Raw genomic sequence first — 17,161 nt, forward strand, 5'->3', positions numbered from 1 at the left:
CACAAGACTGCTCAAACTGATGTGACTGACCTTAGTCTCTTTAATCAAACTCCAGAGTGAAGAATCAGCGTGGCAGACAACCTTTTATACTTGCTTGCACGAGGTGTGCAGGTGACCCTTGGGTCTCCAAAGGATGCACCCCCTGGTGGCAAGTCTTAACACTATTATAAAGTTTACATATATAACAGCACTCTTCCCATGCCCCCTCCCCCCCTCCCCCCCCCCCTCAAGTCTTAGATACAAGTTATTTACAAGTTGAAGCGATCCAGGGCTCTTCGTTCCCGGGTTGATTGCCTGAGTTGAAGTCCTGGCCTGGGTGAGTTGGTCGGATCATTGCTGCACTGCAGCGTGGCTGGTCTGATCGGACTGTCGGGCATGGTGGGTTCATCCTCATGATTGACAGTGAGGTCGATTGCTGGTTGGGTGTGTGTGGGTGGATCAATGATGGTAATGTCCTCTTCAAACGGTTCTTGGTTGTCAGTGAATCGCAGTTTGGTCTGATCCAAATGCTTTCTGCACGTTTGTCCATTCAGAAGTTTGACAACAAACACTCTATCCCCCTCCTTGGCTAACACAGTGCCAGCAACCCATTTGGGACCATGACCGTAGTTAAGAACAAATACAGGGTCATTAACCTCAATGTCACGTGATACAACCGCGCGATCGTGGTACATGTTATGCCGGTGACGCCGAGTTTCTACATGATCATTGAGATCCGGGTGGACTAAGGAGAGCCTGGTTTTGAGTGCTCTCTTCGTTAACAATTCTGCAGGGGGAACACCAGTAAGCGAGTGGGGTCGCATCCGGTAGCTGAGCAGAACCCGAGATAACCGGGTCTGCAGGGAACCGTCCGTCACGCGTTTCAAGCTCTGCTTGGTAGTTTGGACTGCCTGTTCCGCTTGACCATTGGATGCGGGCTTAAAACGGGGCAGACCTGACCTGTTTGATGCCATTGCGGGTTATGAACTCGTTCAATTCCGAGCTGGTGAAACATGGTCCATTGTCACTAACAAGAACGTCGGGCAAACCATGGATGGCGAACATGGCCCGGAGGCTTTCAATGGTGGCAGTGGACGTACATGACATTACACATTCAATCCACTGCTACTAGGAACATCTTTCCTAGAAAGGGGCCAGCAAAATCTACATAGACCCTGGACCACGGTTTGGAGGGCCATGACCACAGACTCAGTGGGGCCTCCCTTGGTGCATTGCTCAATTGTGAGCAAGTGTTACATTGGTATACGCATGACTCCAATTCCGAGTCAATGCCGGGCCACCAAACGTGCGACCTGGCTATGCCTTGGTGGGTACTGTGCAGGTCGCGTATAAACGTTTCCCTACCTTTTTTTGGCAAAACCACGCAATTCCCCCATAGGAGACAATCCGATTGGATGGACATTTCATCCTTGCGTTGGTAAAATGGCTTAATTTCATCTTGAATTTCCCCGGGAACAGCTGACCAGCTCCCATTAAGAATGCAGTTTTTTTTTACTAGTGATAGCACAGTGCCCTGGCTAGTCCAGGTCCTGATCTGGCGAGCTGTGACGGGTGACCCCTGGCTCTCAAAAACATCCATTACAAGAAGCAAGTCTGCAGGTTGCGCCATTTCCACCCCGGTGGTGGGAAATGGTAGCCGACTGAGGGCATCAGCACAGTTCTCAGTGCCTGGTCTGTGGTGGATTACATAGTCATACGCAGATAATGTTAGTGCCCATCTTTGGATGCAGGACGAAGCATTGGTGTTAATGCCTTTGCTTTTTGACAACTCCTTTTTAACAACTCTTAGAAACTTTTTAAACAAATTGGGAACCTTTTATCGACTTTTAACTTTTAAAATAACTTTGGAAGTCACCTTCCTAATGCCTGCCCCCCAACCAAGCCTTGAGCCATCCACCATCAATGGCGCTACTTGGCCCCGAGCTTGCGGCCAACATTTCGTCGTAGGCAATTAAGCTTATAGAGCTGTGCCTGGTCTCCAGTTGTCTTGGACCCACTTGCCACTGGACCAAGACCTTGTTCAGCTAAGCCCGTGTGGTTGCCGGTGTGCAGCGGCCACCCCACGTTAAAAGAACTCACGCACAGGCATCTTTCACTTCGCTAATATGAAGTTCTGGACCTGGAACGTCAGGAACCTCATGGACAATCCCAACAGCAACAGGCCGGAACGCTGCACTGCGATAGTTGCCCGGGAACTCAGACGTTTTGATATTGACATCGCCGCCCTAAGCGAGACCCGGCGGGCAGGGGAAGGCCAGTTGAAGGAACATGGTGGAGGTTATACCTTCTTCTGCAAAGGGAAACCAGAGGCAGAATGCTGCCTTCATGGAGTCGGCTTTGCCATCAAGAATGAGCTGGTCAACCGCCTCAAAGACTCCCCCTGTGGGGTTAACAAATGCCTCATGACCCTTCGCCTTACTCTATCCCGGAACCAATGAGCCACAGTCATCAGTGCATATGCCCCTACACTCGATGTAATGGACGAAGCTAAAGAGGGTTTTTATTCCAACCTCGAGACATCCTTGTCCCGCGTCCCCACAAATGACAAATTGATCCTCCTGGGTGATTTTAATGCCAGGGTCGGCAAAAACACAGCCCTCTGGGGAGGCGTGACTGGCAGAGAGGGGGTAAGGAAAGCCAACTCCAGCGGTACCCTACTCCTGACAAAATGCCTAGAACATGAACTCATCACCAACACCCTGTTCCGCCAGAGGGACAAATACAAGGCATCATGGCAACACCCTCGCTCCAAACACTGGCACCTGCTGAACTATGTCATCGTCCGAGCCAGGGATCGCAAGGACGTGCGCATCACCCGCGCCAAGATAGGAGCTGACGACTGCTGGACGGACCACCGTCTAATCCGATCCATCATCAACATTAACATTGCGTCAAAGCAGAGGGGACAGCAGAAGCAGTTCCGCAAAAAGGTTAATGCCGGGGCACTTAGAGACCCAGCTAAGAGAGTCCTATACAGCCAGCGTCCCACAGCCAATCTGGCGTGCCTTAATGACGCTGAGATGCTGAATGCCCACAGCGCTTGGTCTGCCCTCCAGGCCTCTATAACCAGTGCCTGTGAAGAAACACTTAGTCACTGAACCAGAAAACATCAGGACTGGTTTGATGAAAATGATCAGGAGATCGAAGAACTAATAGATCGCAAGCGCAAAGCATTTCTGAACCTCAAGCTTGTTACCAATTCGGGAGCAGCAAAACAACATTACAGACGGCTCAAGGCTCAGGTCCAACAAAAAACCCGGGACCTAAAGAACAGGTGGTGGATGAAGAAAGCACAGGAGATACAACAACTGGCAGACAGCCACGATATGCGAGCATTCTTCACTACAGTCAAGGTCACCTACGGTCCAAACTCCCAAGGCCCCACCCCACTCCTGGCCAAGAATGGGGAAACACTCATCAAGGACACCGAGACTGTCAGGACCCAATGGAAGGAGCACTTCCAAGATCTCCTCAATCGAGACTCTGCCTTTGACTCGAGTGTTCTCGACTCTATCCCGCAGCATGCGACCCTCCACCAACTCAGTGAAACTCCATGTTGCACGAGGTCGGCAAAGCCATAAAACAGCTCAAGAATAACAAGGCTACGGGTGCAGATGGAATCCCTGCTGAGGCACTAAAGTATGGCGGAGAGGCGCTGTTGGCGTGGATACATGACCTCATCTCTCTCATCTGGAGGGAGGAGAGCATGCCGGGAGATCTCAGAGACGCAGTGATTGTGACCATTTTTTAAAAAGGGGGACAAGTCCGCCTGCGGCAACTACATGGAAATCTCCCTGCTATCAGCCACTGGGAAAGTTGTCACTAGAGTTCTCCTCAATCGATTTCTCCCTGTGGCCGAGCAGCTCCTCCCGGAATCACAATGTGGATTTCGTCCCCTACGGGACACAACAGACATGATCTTTGCAGTGCGACAGCTGCAGGAAAAAATGCAGGGAGCAGCGCCAGCCCTTATACATGGCCTTTTTCGATCTTACAAAGGCCTTTGACACTGTCAACTGTGAGGGTCTATGGAGCGTTCTCCTCCGTTTCGGATGCCCCCAAAAGTTTGTCAACATCCTTTGCCTGCTTCACGATGATATGCAGGCCGTGATCCTTACCAACGGATCCATTACAGACCCAATTCACGTCCAGACCGGGGTCAAACAGGGCTGCGTCATTGTACCAACCCTCTTCTCATTCTTCCTCGCTGCCATGCTCCACCTCACAGTCAACAAGCTGGAGTGGAATTAAACTACAGAACCAGTGGGAAGCTGTTTAACCTACGCCGCCTCCAGGCTAGGTACAAGATCACCCCAACCTCTGTCATTGAACTGCAGTATGCGGACGACGCCTGCGTCTGCACATATTCAGAGGCTGAACTCCAGATTATAGTCAATGTATTCACTGAGGCATATGAAAGCATGGGCCTTACGCTTAACATCCGTAAGACAAAGGTCCTCCACCAGCCTGTCCTAACCGCACCGCACTGCCTTCCAATCATCAAGATTCATGGTGCGGCCCTCGACAATGTGGACCATTTCCCATATCTCTGGAGCCTCTTATCAACAAAGGCAGACATTGATGCGGAGATTCAACATCGCCTCCAGTGTGCCAGTGCAGCCTTCGGCCGTCTGAGGAAAAGAGTGTTTGAAGACCAGGCCCTCAAATCTACCACCAAGCTCATGGTCTACAGGGCTGTAGTAATACCTGCCCTCTTGTATGGATCCGAGGCATGGACGATGTATGGAAAGCACCTCAAGTCGCTGGAGATATATCACCAATGATGTCTCCGCAAGATCCTGCAAATCCCCTGGGAGGACAGGCGCACCAACATCAGTGTCCTCGACCAGGCTAACATTCCCAATATTGAAGTACTGACCACACTCGATCAGCTTCGCTGGGCAGGTCATATAGTTCACATGTCAGATACAAGACTCCCTAAGCAAATGGTAAATGAGCCAAAGGAGGACAGCGGAAACGTTATAAGGACACCCTCAAAGCCTCCCTGGTAAAGTGCGACATTACCACTGACAGACACCTGGGAGACCCTGGCCGCAGACCGCCCGAGGTGGAGAAAGTCATCCGGGAGGGTGTTGAGCTCTTTGAGTCTCAACGCAAAGAACGTGAAGAGGCCAAGCGCAGGCAGCGGAAGGAGCACGCGGCAAACCAGCCCCACCGACCCCTTCCCTCGACAAATGTCTGTCCTATCTGTGACAGGGTCTGTGGCTCTCGTATCGGACTGTTCAGCCATCAAAGAACTCACTTTGGGAGTGGAAGCAAGTCTTCCTCGATTCCAAGGGACTGCCTATGATAGAAACATAGAAACATAGAAAATAGGTGCAGGAGTAGGTCATTCGGCCCTTCGAGTCTGCAACACCATTCAATGAGTTCATGGCTGAACATGCAACTTCAGTACCCCATTCCTGCTTTCTCTCCATACACCTTGATCCCTTTAGCCGTAAGGGCCACATCTAACTCCCTTTTGAATATATCTAACGAACTGGCCTCAATAACTTTCTGTGGTAGAGGATTCCACAGATTCACAATTCTCTGAGGGAAAAAGTTTCTCCTCATCTCGGTCGTAAATGGCTTACCCCTTATTCTTAGACTGTGACCCCTGGTTCTGGAACTTCCCAACATCGGGAACATTCTTCCTGCATCTAACCTGTCCAATCCTGTCAGAATTTTATATGTTTCTATGGAGGCCCCTCTCATTCTTCTAAATTCCAGTGAATATAAACCTAGTCGATCCAGTCTTTCTTCATATGTCAGTCCTGCCATCCCGGGAATCAGTCTGGTGAACTTTCACTGCACTCCCTCAATAGCAAGAATGTCCTTCCTCAAGTTAGGAGACCAAAACTGTACACAATACTCCAGGTGTGGCCTCACCAAGATGATGATGATTTCTGAAAACAGCGAAATGAGCGGTTTGTGGTAGGTTTCGAGCTCAAACCGGAGTCCAAATAGGTATTGGTGCATTTTCTTAATCCCGTATACGTGTGTTAATGCTTCTTTCTCAACCATACTGTCGGCTATTTCAGCCTTAGATAAACTTCTGGATGCAAATGCAACTGGGTTGCAGTTTGCCTGACACATTAGCTTGCTGTAACACACAACCGACCCTGTACGAAGATGCATCACAAGCATCGGCAGACAGCAATTTGCGAAGAATGACCTCGTGGCCGATTCCAAGCACGAAAAAGTCCTGCAACATTTCCCCCAAAAGTGCAGCAAATTCGCACGGTCCCGCAAGGCGTCTTAGGTCTGCGACATAGCTCGCCACGTCCTGGCCCTCGGAGCGATGGTGCGTATAAAAGCGATACCTGGCCGTTAAGGTGCTCTCCTTCGGCTTGAGGTGTTCCCGAGCCAGCGTACACAACTCTGCATATGTCTTGTCCGTTGGTTTCGTCGGTGCTGGCAGATTTTTGATGAGGCCATACATCGTGCATCCACAAACGGTGAGGAGAATCGCCTTGCGCTTGACCGCGTTACTGTCCGTATCCAGCTCGTTGGCCCCGAAGTACTGATCAAGACGCTCGATGAAGGCTTCCCAATCATCACCCTCAACAAATCTCTCAAGAATACCAACGGCAGCCATAACCGCGTGAAAGTTCATGATCTGTTACTCGTCGCCAATTGTGATGTTCAGAATAACTCCACAAGACTGTATACTGTAAGCTCAAACTGATGTGACCTTAGTCTCTTTAATCAAACTCCAGAGTGAAGAAGCAGCATGGCAGACAACCTTTTATACCTGTGTGCAGGCGACCCTTGGGTCTCCAACAGGTGCGGCCCCTGGTGGCAAGTCTTACGCTATTATAAAGTTTACATACATAATAAACAGTAATGGATTTCTCTCAACCACAATTTGTGGTATTGTGATTGAGTTCTTTATGGTTCCCTCACCAATGCAAGACTTGCAGAAAATAATGCCCCTGTAGCCCAGCCCTCACTGCAACATCTTTTTATTTCATGGCATATTTGTTGTACTAGTTCTGCTTATAGCACGTAACTTGGATTATTATTTTGTAAAATACATTTTTAATATGAATTCCATTTATAGCCTGCTGTATTCCGTCATTGCATAACTTTTCAAGTTGGAAGCCTTCAGGATTCCACACACGGACTCAACGTGACTGACTCATTTGCTGAAAGGTTATCAGCCGATAGCCTCCTGATGTTGAGTTGCAGGAAGATGCAAACCTCCCACAATTGGATGTCGGACAAAAATCTGACAGCACAGAGGCCATTGGATTGAGAGAAGTGGTGGAGAGGAAGAGTTGGATGTCACCAATGTGTGGAGACTGACTCTGCACTTCTGCAGAATGTAGAGTACAATAAATAAAACTAAGAACATTCCTGCTCCTTTCCTGGTCTGCTTAAAATACTGCAACCTCCTTCACATTTGAACTGAGAGAAATGATCTGTGTGTCAGGGGACACTGACTAAAAAGCAGGGCTATCTTAGTCCCTCCTGCTGTGAAACCAATCTATTCTTAGAACAGAGAATATGCTGGTTTCACATTGCAGAGGCATGTGTGCCAACAGTTAGCATTTCGTGGGAGCTGTAATTGCAAGAACAGGAATTCATGCCTGGAGTCTGCAGCGACTGGAATCATTAACCAGCAAGACTCGGGTAGGAGCTGTGCTGAGGATAGAAGGAAATGGATCACCATGAAAGGGGAGCGAAGGGAACAGCAACAGAGAGTGGTGTTTGGGGGGAGGAGTGGGCGCTGAGGGGAGAAGCTGGGAGCAATGCTTTGGGGATAGGGGTGGAAGAAGATTACTGTACTAGTATTAACTGGGGTGGTGGTAGAATAGTCCCAGCTTGAAAGAAGTTTGTAAGTATAATACCAACTTGAAGTAAGTTGGATGGAGATAAAAGTGGCAGCTTGAATGGGGGTGGTGAGGTAAAGAGTATAATTTGAATATGGGGGGGCGGGCAGATAGTGATAGGTTGAAATGACAATCAAGGGAAAAGAATGTCTGATTCAGTGTAGGGTGGTTACTGAGAGGGAGAATTTCTCTGTTGAAGGGTGAGGGTTTGATGGGCTTGGTGTCTGTGAATTAGGATGGGGTTCTATGTGAGGAAAGTACCTTTGAGATAACTTTTTGGGAAGTGATAGTCTGTTGGAAATCCAAATTATCAGTTTGTTTTTCCGATTATATTAAAAATCTATTTGTGAAGTCTAAAAGTGCTTAAAATTAACTAGAATGCATCACGTTTAATGAAAAATATATTTTTTTCTGGGGAAGGGCTCCTCTAGAAATACTTCCATTAATTTTGTACCTTCAAGATTTGGAGTTTCCCTTTCAGGTGTCATGTACGTAATTTTTTTCCTGCAATACAAGTGAAGGAATGTTAACTATAACTACAGCTTAAATTACAAAACTCCTGCATTATTTTACATCTTAAGATTTATAATTAGGAGCATCCTTGAATTGTTACTTTTTGGGGGCATATGTTTACTGTCAGTTTTTGAAGTTGTTGGTCAACTTTTGCTAGTTTTCTAGGTTGGTCTGTATGTAGAGGGGAATGGGATAGTCCTATCTTTCTATCAATACCTCGGGTTCAGCTTTGGCCCAGTGGTTGCACCCTCACCTCTGAGTCAGGTGTTTGTGGGTTCAAGCCCTACTGAAGAGACTTGTGCACATAATCTAGGCTGACACTTCAGTCCAATACTGAGGGAGTGCTGCATTGTCAGAGGTGCTGTCTGTTAAACTAAAGACCTCTCAGCTCGCTCAAGGACATAAATATTCATGGCACTATTGGAGAAGAGCAGGAGAGTTCTAGTATCCTGGCTAACATTTATCCCTCAACCAACATCATTTAAAAAAAAAACGGATTGTCTGGTCATTTATCTCATTGCTGTTTGTGAGACATTGCTGTGTATGTAATGGCTGCCATGTTCCCCTAAATTACAACAATGACTACATTTCAAAGTACTTAATTTGCTGCAAATTTGGGATGGCCTGAGGTCATGAAAGGCACTAGATAAGTGCAAGTTATTTCCTATCCTTTTTCTTTGACATTCTTTTCCTATGTGAGAATAAGTTAGACAAAATAAGTGGACAGAACAATAACAGATGAGCTTTAATGCAAACAAATGTATAGATAACATACATACTTCACGAATGGTGTTAAAATAGCTAATGATGAATTTGAAAGAGATTTAGGAGTCTTCGTAGACTCAATGCTAAAAATATCCAACCAATGCAGCCCAGCAATCAAAAAGGCCAATGGAATGATGAACTATATAGCCAATACAGTAGAATGTAAATCAGAGAAGATAATGATCAAACTTTATCGAGCTCTAGTCAGACCTCCACTGACAGTTCCTGTCACCAAGAAACAAAAAGATATATTTAAGTGTGGAAACAGCACAAAGCAGAGCCATGAGGCTAATCACAGTATTAGGAGTCTGTGTTCTTGGAATCAGATGCCAAGAAATTTGTCTTGGGCGGTGGCGCAAACCGAGCAGTATTGGATCGGACTCCCGTTCTACGTAGTGCCTGATATTCAGTTCCACTGCAATCCCTCCATGGTCTCGCCCCTCACTATCTCTGTAATCTCCTCCAGCCCGACACCCCCCCCAAGATCTGTGCTCCTCCAATTATGGCCTCGAGCACCCCAGATTTTAATCGCTCCACTATTGGTGGCCGTGCCTTCAACTGCCAAGGGCCTAAGCTCTGGAATTCCCTCCCTAAACCTGTCCCCCTCTCTATCCTCCTTTAAGACGCTCCTTAAAGCCTACCTTTTCTGCCCATATTTCTCTTTATGTGGCTCAATGTCAAATTTTGTTTTATAATGCTCCTGCGAAGCAGCTTGGAACGTCTTACTACGTTAAAGGCGCTATATAAATGCAAATTGTTATTGTTACACTATCACACAGTCAAGATCTACCCCAGTGAGTGATCAGCATGTGGAATTAGCTTCCAAATACATAGTGCAGTCAAGAACCCTAGAATCATTTAAGAAACAACTGGATGCTGCAATCGTGTGGTGTTGGGATCTCGGTGGTTGAATCAAGATGGGCTGAATGGCCTTCCTCGGCCATAATTATCTTGCGAGGGGATTTCAATGTTACTATCAGCAAAAGTCGACATCTTGGATCAGGACCACATTTGCAGCGTTACATGTCCAGGCTGTGATGGTGCTTATTTTTGACGCAGGCCTCGAAACCATAGCAACCCGTTGGGAGTGGGTCGAAATGCGACGGCGCAAAAGCGGAAGTGCACGTCAACGAGGGAGAGTGGTGTTTATTCTCTCCAATTCTGCAGCTTTGCGGCTCGGTTTGTGAGAAATGTGACCCGACTGCAGGGTTGCTTTGGGTATAGCCTGCGGCCGGTGCGTGTGGGCCGCACAAGGAGAGTCCGGGGGTAAGTCGGCTTCTCAATCAGGCCAGCACCGAGCTGGTTAATGTTAACACAATGGGGAAATTACAGGCCAGAAAATAGCAGGAGGCAGAACATTCAATCGCAGAGTATTAGGGGAGCACTGGCTTGACAAGGATTCTAAATTCATCACAACAAATATTTCTAAGTGATATAATTTAATAGTGTTTCTTATTTTTTTCTTATATATTCCTGAATCATTCAAAATACCTTTTTTTAAAAAAAAATCTTCCTGCAGATTTCCTTCCCTTCTTTGCTGGAAGCTCGGGTACGGATCAATGGCTGCTGGTTACTCTCTGGCACTTTGTCCATGTGGCCTTTCTTCGTGTGTAAGTCAAGACTGTGAGTATGCACAGGCCATTTGACCTCAGAGGGTATTACAGCTGACCCCTCCGACCCTGACCTCATCCACCCATGCACTTTCCAGCAGGAGCCAATGCATAGTGATCAGGAGCAGATTTAGTCCCCATCACTAACCCAAGTGCACTTGTACAAATTGTACTGAACCTACTACCACCCTGGCTGAGATCACCTAATGTAGCACAGTCGGGAATATAACCTGGGACCTTCTAGTCTGTGTAGCTCAGCTACTCACTACCTTTGCTGACTGAGACATTTGGGCAGCTGTCATTTTTAATATTTTTGATGGAATGGTTCAATTAAGAAAAGTATTGACACTAATATATGTCAATTAAGCATTGCTGCTCTTCGCCCCACACCCCCTATTTTGCCCGTCAGCGAGATGCCACAGCCTGCACCCAATGCCTCTTCACTTGGCATAATTCAGATGAAGAACCGAGCAGAACATGAATCAGAGGTTTGTGAATCTTTGGAATTCTCTGCCCCAGAGGACAGTTGATGCTGAGTCTCTGAACATGTTCAAGGCTGAGATAGATAGATTTTTAGAGTCTAGGGCAAATCCAGGGATATCTAAATCGGACGGGAAAGTGGAGTTGAGTTCGATGATCAGCCATGATCTTATTGAATGGCGGAGCAGGCTCTAGGGGCCGTATGGCCTACTCCTGCTCCTATTTCTTGTGTTCAACTCTGTCTCCAGCTCTCCTGATGATTCTGTGCTTATCCAGTGAGTAACTGAGCAATTGTACCAGGAAGGCCCCAGCTTTGATACCCAGCCTTTGTTAATTTGGCTTATCTCAGCGATGGTGCTACAGTCAAGCTCGGTGTCCCGGGCTCGGAATTAGAAAATCAACCAGAGTTCCTAAACTCTGGCAAGTGTCGGTGTATGAATGTTTGAGAATAGCACTGGTCATGGCACTGAAGGCCCTATAGTTGAATAGCCTGCCAGTGCTCACTGGCTGGCCTCACACAGGAATTAATTATAGGAAGCCACCTGGTGCTTGTGAAACCATGTTCAGGAGAGAAAATGAGAAAAAAACCCTCATTCATGCCTTACTCTGTGGATCGAATTGTTAATCCTTCTACAACATTTAACGTCACTGCACCTGTATATTCTTGGGTGCCAGTTATGTTACACTATGAATAGTTTTAAAGGTGGAGGATATTTTTAATTTTAATATTTTTACATAAAGTTGCAATTGGCAAGGGTGGTTAATCCTTAAAATGGGAACTGTAACTGAAAGCTGCATGCAGTTTTCAAATGAATGGTTTGTTTTGAGCAGTTTGCTGCTGTTGCATTTTTGTTCTTTTAAAGCTTCAACCCAGATTCCTTCAACTGGTAATGGTTACCCTGTAGGTACCGTGTGCCTGCTGCTGTTCATCATTTATCATGAAGTGTCACTATGATAAATGTATTAGACGGAAAGTGGCAAATCGATTTGTAATTCATCATCTAAATAAAAATACTTTTTTGAGCCCCCGAGTCATTTTGTACTAGTGGCAGATGCTGCAGTCTTCCCTCAACAGGGCTCAGATTGGAAACTGAAGGAGGATTTATTTTTCACTCTTGTACCTGTATTCATTTTGTTATGAACCATTGCTACTAATCTTTAATATTTCAAATCACATATTTTGCACATTTTCAGAATGGCTGGTTTACAGTTGGCTCCTTTGGGAAGGTTACTGGTGCTCCTAGTCTTTCTGCTGAACACCCCTCTCCACCATGGAATAGAGTTTGATCCTTACAGATTACTGGGAGTCGGCAGAACTGCAACCCAGGCAGAAATAAAGAAAGCTTACAAGCAACTGGCTCGGGAATGGTGAGTTTCTCTCTCTACTTTAGTTGTCATTGGAGTGGGAATAGACACACATACAGATTTTATGTCCAGAGGCTGTATTTTTCCAGTAAACGTTCCTCTTATTAAGGGGAGCGGGCAGGGAAGTGGACCTGAGTCCTGATCGGATCAGCCATGATCTTATTGAATGGCGGAGCAGGCTCGAGGGGCCGTATGGCCTACTCCTGCTCCTATTTCTTATGTTCTAGTCTGACATCTTAGTCTTGTGTTTTTTTTTGAGAACTGCCTATAATGGGATGCAAAGATACAAGATGCAAAGATGCAAGATACAGTTTGCTGGCCTTATCTTGCGAATACAAACTCTAATGATAAACTTGGATAGAAAGTTTGAAAACAATAAAGTCTGTGAATGCTATAAACAAAAATGTGTTGGTGTGTTAAGAAACTGTACCACTTGTGAAGTTTGAATGACATAAAAACAGAAAATGCTAGAAATCTCAGTGGGTTAGGCAGCATCTGTGGAGAGAGAAACAGAGTTTGAATGTTTTGCGAAGTTTGACAATTTGATTTCATCCAAACAGCCTTGTAATCAATTATTCTCTCTACAATGGACTGAGTATTATAGAATCATAGAATGGTTACAGCACAGAAGGAGGCCATTTGGCCCATCGAGCCCGTGCCGCCTCTCTGCAAGAGCACTTCAGCTAGTCCCACTCCCCCGCCCTTTCCCCGTAGCTCTACAATTTAATTTCCTTCAGGTACTTATTCAATTCCCTTTTGAAAGCCACCATTGAATCTGCCCCCATCACCCTCTCAGGCAATGCATTCCAGATCCTAACCACTCGCTGCTTAAAAAGTTTTTCCTCATGTCGCCTTTGGTTCTTCTGCCAATCACCTTAAATCTGTATCCTCTGGTTCTCAATCCTTCCGCCAATGGGAACATCTAATCTGTCTAGACCCTCATGATTTTGAACACCTCTATCAAATCTCCTCTCAACCGTCTCTGCTCCAAGGAGAACAACCCCAGCTTCTCCAGTCTATCCATGTAACTGAAGTCCCTTATCCCTGGAACCATTCTTGTAGATCTGGCTGCTGAACTAAAGTACTATTTAGTATTAGTAGAAGAGGTGCAAAATTTATCCGAAGCTGCTGTAAATATTGCTAGCTCGCTGGTTGGTGCAAATTGTGTGTCACTGGAGCGCCCTGATGGCTTAATGGATAAATGCATCACTAAGTGTGTAACTAAACCATAAGGATCAGGAAGCTCCCAGGCTGGACTGTGCTGATAGTCAGGGCAGCAGTGGGGACACTGCGATTAATCTTCATGCCCCAGGATTAGGCCGGAGAATAATGTGTTCGGTTTCCTGCTCCTGATCGCTGTACTGCTGAAGAATACGTGTATATGGACAGGATGGGGCTCGTCTGTGATGTCCTCTACAGGAAAATAGTCTGCTGATATTTAATCTTGAGTCACACACAAAGAATGGCCACTTCGAGTTGAAGTCTTTAGGGTAGGTGAGGACCTGCAAAAGTCAGCATCTTGAGGAGAGGAGGGAGAAAAGTGGCAGATAAAAGCATATGGTGAAATGAAAATGTTTTTTTAAAAAAAAATGTACAAGTCAGTTTTATGGAATAGCGCTAGTTTAAAATTCTTTTATGCTAGAATTTTAATCATGCTGAGCAATGTATCAGGACTGTTTAATCTTTGTGTTCTTGTGGGGAAATCGTATCAGTGCTTGTTTTTTTTTTCAGGCACCCTGACAAGAATAAGGACCCAAAGGCAGAAGATCAGTTCATTCAGATTAACAAAGCGTACGAGGTACTAAAAATCTTTTGAGTGGAAATAAAATAATAATTCACTACTAGATTTCCTTTGTAAAGGGTCATGCCTGAAGTCCATTGCTGTTATCAGATTTTTGAGGCCTGGAATTTTTTTCTGTTATTGCGTAGATCTTCCCTTGAGAAAGTATCATTTAACGTATTTTCATTATGTAGATAGAACCAAGGACATCAGTCCAATTTAAGCATTTGGTAATAAAAGGTTAAGTGAACCCATCACAAAACATTGTCTGGTCAGATGGGCTATACAATATATTTTCATATGGCTGCTTGGGAGCCAGCAGAAGTTACAGTTCATTCTACTCCAACTGTGGTCACATCAAGGACAAGTATACAATAGGTACCTTTTCATACAGTCTACAAGGCAACTAGATGGAATAATATACATTGTTACCGTGCATTATCGCCAACCCTTGAGCATTCTATACTATTGACATAATTTATTGACTTGTATGTGGAAGTTAAATAAATCAGGATAATGCTAGATTACCTACGTCAGATGTGGTACTTCACATTCTTTGAATGTAGTTCAACTTATCCACGTAAAACTCCTTCGCTAGTTGCCCCTTCATCCTCTACCCACAGACCAACATACCAAATCCATGTGCTATCCTAGAATCATAGAATGATACAGCACAGAAAGAAGCCAATTGTACCTGTGCCGGATATTTTGTCGAACTAGCCAACTAGTTCCACTCCCCGTTTTTTTTTCCCCATAGCCCTGCAAATTTTTTCCCTTCAAGTATTTATCTAATTCCTTTTTGAAAGTTACTATTAAATCTGCCTCCACCACCCTTTCAGTTCACCATTCCAGATCACAACTCGCTGTGTTTTTAAAATTAAATGTTTCCTCAAGTCGCCTTGTGCCAATCACCTTAAATCTGTGTCTGCTGGTTACTGATCTTTCTGTCACTCTATCAAAACTGTTCACGATTTTGGACACCTCGTATCAAATCTCCTGCATTATCTGTAAGGTTTTGACATCATTCCTAAAGTGTGGTGCCCAGCTGAGGCCTAACCAGAGTTTTATAAAAGTTTAGCATAACTTCCTTGCTTTTATACTCTGTGCCTCTATTAATAAAGCCAAGGATCCCATATGTTCTTCTCAACTTGTTCTGCCACCATCAAAGACTTGTGTAACATCCCCAGGTCTCTCTGTTTCTGCACCTCCTTTAAAATTGTATCATTTAGTTTTTTTATTGCCTCTCCTCATTCTTGCTACCAAAATGTATCCCTTCACACTTTTCTGTGCCAAATTTATTCTGCCTTGTGTCTGCCCATTCCACCAGTCTGTCTATGCCCTCCTGAAGTTTGTCACTATCCTCCTCGTTGTTTCCTATATATTGAGTTTCATGTCATCTGCAAACTTTGAAATTATGTCCTGTATACCCAAGTACAGATCATTAATATATATCTTCTATTTTTTAAAATTTCTCACATTGCGATCTTTATGAAACTTCCTCGACCTTGTGGATTCAGGTTGACAAAAACATAGCTTTTCTGAGGGTCACAATGGGGAGGTGGTGGGCACAAGTGGCCCCCAGGCTATATTTTGGGTGTCGGTATTATAGCAATGCATCATATTACAATGGAAGCCATGCTCACTGCACTAACTCATTAACTCTTTTCTTGGTTCAGATTCTTTCAAATGAGGAGAGGAGGTTGAATTTTGATAAGTATGGAGACGCTGATGGACAGCCAGGGAACCTCCAACAACCGCAGCACCACTTCCGGACTTTCCATAAATACGACAGCTTCTTCTTCGACGACTCCTTTTTTCACTTTCAGTTTAATTCTGCCCGTGACTCATTCGATGATAAGTACCTGCTGCATTTCTCTCAATACATGACTGAGGTTGTGCCAGACAGTTATAAGAAACCTCATCTCATCAAAGTGACTTCCGATTGGTGTTTCAGCTGTGTTCACATTGAGCCAGTCTGGAAGGAAGTGGTGCAGGAGCTCGAACCTCTGGGTATGTCAATCTCTGAATCATTTACTGCAAAGCTTGTGGTTTGAAGAGGGAAGCTGTTTAAAGTCAAGGACCACTCTTCTGGTGGCTCAATAAGTGAGCGAAAAAAAGCCTTGAATGCAATCTATGGTCTTTGTTGAGTTAACTGGTGTCAGCTGGATACTGCAGTTGGTCTCCGTGGCTCCGAGCTATAGAGGAGTTAAATCAGTTGCGCATGGTCATTGAGTGAGACAGGATGAGGCTCAGCTCTGATGTCTCCATAAGAACATAAGAAATAGGAGCAGGAGTAGGCCATACGGCCCGTCGAGCCTGCTCCGCCATTTAATACGATCATGGCTGATCTGATCATCGACTCTCGTCCACTACCCTGCCCGCTTCCCATAACTCCATGCTGAGTCTCACTGTCTAGGCTCATGTGAAGGATGGGTACTTGGACAAAGTGCTGGAGGACTGCCAGAACCTGTGGGACTGTACCCCAGCAAGGATCAATGCTTTCAGGAGGGAAGGAGTAAATTAGAGAGGGGGTGGGGGGGAAATTAAGTACAAACTAATGCTGTGTGGCAGTGTTCATGGAGTGTCAAGGAATAAATGATCTGTTGTTGGATTTCCTTTCAGGCCTTGGGATTGGAGTGATAGATTCAGGATATGAGCGTCGCCTTTTAAATCACCTTGGGGTGTATCAGCATCCGGCAATAGTGGGAGTCATCAATGGAAGAGTAACATTCTTTAAAAATGCTGTGGTTCGAGAAAACTTAAGGCAGTTTGTGGAAAACCTTTTGCCAAGCAAGCTTTTGGAGCAGGTATGT

General features: G+C 45.5%; 1 protein-coding gene across 5 annotated transcripts in view; it reads left to right on the top strand.

Annotated features, from left to right (window-relative positions):
* Positions 1–7,562: 7,562 nt before the first annotated feature.
* The window catches only part of dnajc16 (DnaJ (Hsp40) homolog, subfamily C, member 16), a 35,091-nt gene continuing 25,492 nt past the window's right edge, over positions 7,563–17,161 (top strand). Inside the window, exons 1-6 of one of the 5 annotated variants that reach the window (XM_070860299.1) lie at positions 7,563–7,635; positions 10,633–10,736; positions 12,398–12,571; positions 14,300–14,366; positions 16,025–16,358; positions 16,971–17,155. In XM_070860299.1, the coding sequence (XP_070716400.1) occupies positions 10,705–10,736; positions 12,398–12,571; positions 14,300–14,366; positions 16,025–16,358; positions 16,971–17,155 (792 nt within the window). In that variant the 5' untranslated portion in view covers positions 7,563–7,635; positions 10,633–10,704. Of the gene's footprint in view, positions 7,636–10,243; positions 10,380–10,632; positions 10,737–12,397; positions 12,572–14,299; positions 14,367–16,024; positions 16,359–16,970; positions 17,156–17,161 lie in introns of those variants that run through there. The other 4 variants (XM_070860301.1, XM_070860298.1, XM_070860303.1 and 1 more) reach the window with 4 other exon arrangements.

The sequence above is a fragment of the Pristiophorus japonicus genome, chromosome 18 (assembly GCF_044704955.1).
Source record: "Pristiophorus japonicus isolate sPriJap1 chromosome 18, sPriJap1.hap1, whole genome shotgun sequence".
Taxonomy (NCBI): domain Eukaryota; kingdom Metazoa; phylum Chordata; class Chondrichthyes; family Pristiophoridae; genus Pristiophorus; species Pristiophorus japonicus.